General features: G+C 37.4%; 1 protein-coding gene across 1 annotated transcript in view; it reads left to right on the top strand.

The window, feature by feature from the left end:
* Nucleotides 1-4,006, top strand: part of spryd7b (SPRY domain containing 7b) — a 10,150-nt gene extending 6,144 nt beyond the window's left edge. The window contains exons 4-6 of the mRNA XM_015060785.1: nucleotides 84-250; nucleotides 1,380-1,482; nucleotides 3,623-4,006. Of these exons, the coding sequence (XP_014916271.1) occupies nucleotides 84-250; nucleotides 1,380-1,482; nucleotides 3,623-3,720 (368 nt within the window). The 3' untranslated portion in view covers nucleotides 3,721-4,006. The remainder of the gene's footprint in view (nucleotides 1-83; nucleotides 251-1,379; nucleotides 1,483-3,622) is intronic.
* Nucleotides 4,007-6,114: the final 2,108 nt, after the last annotated feature.

The raw sequence follows: 6,114 nt of genomic DNA, 5'->3' as shown, positions 1-6,114 counted from the left end.
ATATATATATATATATATATATATATATATATATATATATATATATATATATATATATATATAAAATTTTTTTTTTTTTTTAGGTGTGTGGGGAATTGGAGTGGCCACTCAGAAAGTCAATCTTAACCAAGTGCCTTTGGGCAGAGACACAAACAGCCTAGTCCTGCGGCATGATGGCTCGGTGTACCACAACAACGAAGAGAAGAATCGTTTGCCTGCAAACAGCCTTCCTCAGGAGGGCGACATCGTGGTAAGAGCAGCAACACACTTCCTTCATTGTGTGTGTTTGCATTTGAAGATTTCTGGGTTGTGAATTAACCAGTGTAGCATTAAGAAATATGCAAAAACAAAACAAAACAAAAAAAAAACTTCAACCTAGTTGTACATAGAAGGATGGGAATATTTTGATATTTACATAATGATCAAAATTAACAGAAACAAATAGTCTGACTGTGTAATGGATCCATAGACTATTTAGGCTTCACGTTTTGAACTGAGTTCCTGAAAAAAACTTTTCAAACATATTTGAATTTGCTGAAGTGGATCCGTTTTATCGCTGCCTTTAAAAGATGAGAGAAAATGTTCATGAACTAAGCGCTGCATTTGAGCTAATGTCCAGGAACAAGACTGTATTTTAACATGCTGTACATACAAATGCAGCTCAAACTCAAATGTTACATAGATTAACTACAAATATAGTGAAAGATTTCTAACATTTATTTCTTGTAATTTTTTTGATACTATGTCTTATCTGTTACTACCCTTAAAAATGTAGTTAATCAGAAGATTTGAACATTGCAGAAAAGTTTCAGCATATTCATAGAAAGTTGAGTGAAAGGAGAAAGTGTGGTCTGAAAAGCTGCAACAGTGGCAGGGATAACCGCAGCCTTAAGAGGATTGTCGAGCAAATCCGCTCAAGGATTTGGGGGCATCAAGAGGCGCTATTCACAGATGAGTCCTGCACATGGGCTGCAAGTGTTGCATTCTTTGTGTCAGGAATCACAACTTTTCCCGTAGCAGTGTATGCATTTACATGTAAATGCTATAAACATCACACAGTGCATTACGAAAGTATTTAGACCGATTGGACCTTTTCACATTTAGTTACGCTGCACTTAAGGTGTTTTACTGGGATTAGAGGGAATGGACCAACACTAACTAGCGCACAATGGGGAAGTGGAGGGAAGACGATACATACCAGTAGTTCATTTTCTGTCTGCTTCACAGAAATGTGCTGCTGTGCAGCGCTCTGTCACATCAACAGTATGAAATGTGGACAAATTCAAGAGAAATGAATCATTTATCAATGCATTATCTTAAATCCCTGGTTCTGTCCTTTTAATAAATGAAGATAATTTCCATGTATTTTTGTTTCTCAGGGCATCACGTATGACCACGTGGAGATGAACCTGTATCTTAATGGAAAGAACATGCATTGTCCTGCCTCAGGGATCCGGGGCACTGTTTACCCCGTTGTTTATGGTAAGTTGAAGTGCCAAGTCTGTTGTTGAGGGAGACAAACATAAGTATTTCATTGAAGTTCCTCCACCAGGGAGGTGACTTGGTTTGTACAAATGTTTTTGAATATTTTTTGCACAATTGGAAGATTTAGGCCCAACCAAAAAGGAGGAAGTTTAGGATTTTGAATTGCGTTGTTTTTGTTCTAAGCCGGTGAATATGATGTTGTCTTTAAATTGCAGTTACACTTGAATTCCACAAGAGGGCTGTATATGCACAGTTTTTTTTTTTATTTCTTCACTCAATCTCGCTGTTTCAATAAAATCATTTTTATTTAACTATTAGGTAAAATCATGGTTTCTTGGAAAAACTAATTGATTGTGAAGCTGAAACACAATCAGCTTCACAATCAGCAGTGGTTAACTGCTTTGTTTTCACCGCAAACTGAAAATAGTGCTCCAAGACACAATCTCATCGAGGATCCATTAAAATCCTATTTTCAAACATAGTTTGAGAGCATTTATGCTCACATAATCACATTATTGTATTTTGGATGCTTTTGTGATCTTAACCAGTACCCATTAGAAGATTCGCTGTAATTAGTTTCCTATTTGTAAAGCTGTGCTTCAGGCACAGTAGCTCTCAGACAGTAAACAAGGTGATTTTTAAGATGTTTGCTCAACTGTTATCTTCGGGCGTCCCTCCTGCATCCATCACAGCTCAGACTGATTACTGGTTATCTCTCCGTCTAAACTTTGGCATGATTTTGAGCTGGAGGAAAAACGTGACGTCTCCTCAGCACTCTGAAATGTTATTTGCACAAAATGTCAGTCGCTACGCCAAGAGATTTGCAAAGCTGCAGAGCAGTGTAGAAAAGTGTTTAATCCAGCAGATGCTTTTGTTGTTGTTGGAAGGAAAAGCACAGATTTTATGCCAAACAATAATTGCAATACTCACATGTGTTATGTAGTTTAGTGTAATAAAGCATTGTAAAGTGGATCAAATGTTAAAGTATTTTTCTAGTCATATTGACCACTCAAAGCACTTCCCATGTGAGCCACATTCCACCAGTTGATACACCAGTATGCAGCTAACCAGTTGGGGTTAAGTGCTCCCAGGTATGTGGCAGAGGAGGAAGTTAGAATCCAACACAACTTTGTGGTTGGAAGGCGACAGCTCTACCTACCCCTCTCTCCCCCCCTTTGTTTTTTCAAAATTGCATCATAAAAATAAAATTATGCCTTACGAAAAAAAGTATACCCCTTTTCTATATTGTGTCACATTACGACTTCAAGCTGTCTTGTTTTATTGGTATTTTAGGCAGGTCAGAGATTATGTCGTACAGGGATACAATATCTCAAGCCTTGAACGACAGAACCTGCTGGAGGCTGCAAAGACTGGAGCAGAGGTTCACTTTCTAGCAAAACAAGCCTCAACAGACAGCCAGAGCTGCATTGGAAAGGTTTTAGATCAAAGCATATTCTTGTAATAAAACGGACCAGTCAAAGTCCAGACCTGAAACCAAATGGAATGTGTAACTTGAAAACAAATTGTCATAGTTCTTGTTCCATCTCATCTGCTTGATACATTGCAAAGAGGAGTGGTCAAAAAGTTGAATCTCTGGATGTGCAAGGCCAGTAGAGACGCACCCTAGATGACATGTAGCTTTAAATACAATGAAAAATGGTTTTCCTAAGTGTTTCCTCGGTGAGGATGAATACATGTGCATATTTTTGCTTTTCAAAAATATGAAGTAAAAGCCACACATCTTTTCCTTCCCACCTTACAAGTATCCACTATGTTGTGTTGATTTGATGCATAAAATCCCAGTAAAATGAATGTATTTTTGAGGTTTTAAAGTGACAAGATGTTTAAATTATGGGCCATATTCTCCATTTTGTCTTCCGTTTGGGCCATTAAAACTTTTCAAACAGTACAAAATGTGATGATCTGCTCTCAGGATCATATCATCACATCCTCCCCAAGCAACTGAACGTTTAGAATGCAAAGGTTCCAAGCCTTTTACTTAGAAAATGTCTTGTATTCTTTGGTTTGAATGCAATGATTCCAAGTTTTTAAGGAACAAGCAAAATGTCAGAGAATTTTCTCTCAAAAGGTGAACGTGTCCAGTGCCTGACCCTTTGTTTTCCTCGTGTGGTTTCAGTGGACGACAGCGCCATCTTAGACTGCCAGTTTAGCGACTTCTATCACACTCCTCCGCAAGGATATGAGAAGATCCTCTTTGAACAACAGATCTTCTAAACGAGCGCCTTGGCCTCTCTCTGTGTTGCTGCCCTCCTCTAAATCCTACAGCACCATCTGTGACACTACAGTTTGACTTTGATTGGCTATTATTTTGATGTGTAACTTGACTGCATCTCATGTCGTTTGTGTTGATTATCTTGGCTTTTCCTGCTGCTTCGGATTGTTCTTGTGTATTAAAGAAGTGGGGATGTCTGATATTACTCTGCTGTTGTGGGCTGCTGCAGTCTGTGCAGGTAGGAATAAAAATAATCGCCTCGTTTCACTGGTAATCGAGCTACGTAAACAGAACAACTTTCACTTGCTGCTTACTTCCACCATGTGTAGTTACCGAACAAATGTTGCAACAGTGAGATGTTCCCGGTTTCAGGGTCAGAATCCATGTTTTAAATTGCTTTATTCCTATCTTTTTCTGTTTTTAACCTTCTGAAGGATCGACTGACGTCTCAAAATGCATCACATATTTATTTGTATTTATTTTGCTTTCATATCAAAGTGGCATGTCTTTTTTTTTTCTGCTGCATCACAAAACATGTAGATTTAGCTGCAAAAGAAAAAGGATGTTTTAAGAGTTGTTTTAAGAGTAGGGACATCTTCATACCACATTGCCGTTTGAATGTTTGTTGAGAGAGCAACGTTTTAAAAAGACTGACACTAGCAAAGCAGTTCACATTCCAGGTGACGTCCAGCGCTTGGTTGTCTGTTGGTGCTGGAAATCGATTTACATAGACGAGTATATAGTTGGATTACTTTACAAATCACTTTTCTTGATAATCCTTTTCTTTCTCAGTCTGTTTATTCAAAGAGATTATTATGAGAGCTGGTGCTGGTTGTCTCTGATTAGAGATGCATCTACAAATATATCAAGTAGTTCTGTGCAGGCAACGCGTACCAGCTGCTGGTGTGACAGTAAAATATTTCAAATGCTTGTCTTTGTTTGCACTAATAAAGCTGTACAAATCCAAATATTATTGATTCATTGAACTTGTGTTTTTGGAGGCAATATCTTGTGTCCTGTGTTTATTGAAAGGTGGTGTGTAATTTTTACGTGGTGAATTTTTAAGTGACTGATAATTTGATCTATGTATGACAGACTTTTTCAAATAGGAAAATGATTTCCTTTATGCAAACTAACTAAAATAAGAGAGCTGAAATGACCAGAAAACATCTAAAGCTATCGGATAGTTAAAATAAAAGTCAGTCATTATAGACAATTGTGTTCATGCCTGTTGAAATGCCAGGTATTTGCCATGTATAATAAGGTCATGATAAATTAAATGGAACATTTATTCTGCACAATTCAACTAGAAAACAAATTTGAAAAGAAATGTGGAAAAAAAAATGCAATTACCTGATTAGAGAAGTTTACGCACCCTTCATCTGAAACTTTCCTGAAGCACTATTTGATTAAATTTTAACCAACACCAGATCTAGCGACAGCCATCTTTGTAGGATTTACTAAAATGCATATTTTTGCTGCAGCCATCCTTTTTCAGAGAGGTTACAAAGGATCTTATGGACAATTTGAGAAATTAAGGTAATTAAAAATATGAGCCGTTATAAATGCTGGTTGGTTTTGACTCGGAAGCTTCGTGTATGCTGAAGAGCTTAGATTGCTTTGATTTTATTAGCATCATTTTGAGTCCAAGCTTGCATACAAATCAACAAATTAATAATGTGATCAGGGGGACATAAAAGTTTTGAGCTGAACTAGCCAGAGCCCAAAACTAAATATGGCTCAGAAATTTGGGGTCACGAGGATAGACGGCTGCGGACAAGAGAACGTTTCACAATCTGAAGGATTAGCACAACTTTTGCAAGGTAGAGTGAGCAAATATCGCCCAGTCAAAATCAACAATGCTTGACTATTAAACTTAAATCTAATACAAAAATGGTTCAACAAAGTATTAATTTAAGAATTTCTCCACTGCTATTGCACCTCTGTGATTTTTTTTCATTCTAAAATTTTTTTATTTTCTATTAACAAGAAACTTCATGACTTACCTTTGTTTCTGATATGATCAGACAGAGATTTAAAGAGGAGTGTCAACAAATGAGGTGGATTAGCAGTGCTTGCCAACAACTATCATCCAGGATATGTTGCTGTGGCATATTCTCTCTGCTGCCTGGAAATTAGGGTATAAGCATGACTGTCAGTCAGCAACAGAGTCTTCAGTCAGAGGCTTCTTAAGATTCCCTGGAAGACTGACTGCTTCCGGAGATCCATACCTGCCTTCTTCTTTGAAAATACTTGGATGAGATGAGGTACTACATTTAATTTCCCTTCGGGATAACTGAAGTATTTTTGAACTGAACTGAGTTTAATTAAAACTCATGAGTCCGCAGTCTTCATCAGGATAGTGAGGATCAAAACATGGAAATAACGTTTCTATT

Source organism: Poecilia latipinna, unplaced genomic scaffold (genome assembly GCF_001443285.1).
Source record: "Poecilia latipinna isolate Pla-1442-1.1 unplaced genomic scaffold, P_latipinna-1.0 Scaffold1742, whole genome shotgun sequence".
Taxonomy (NCBI): Eukaryota; Metazoa; Chordata; class Actinopteri; order Cyprinodontiformes; family Poeciliidae; genus Poecilia; species Poecilia latipinna.
This window is presented reverse-complemented; position numbering and strand designations above follow the sequence as displayed.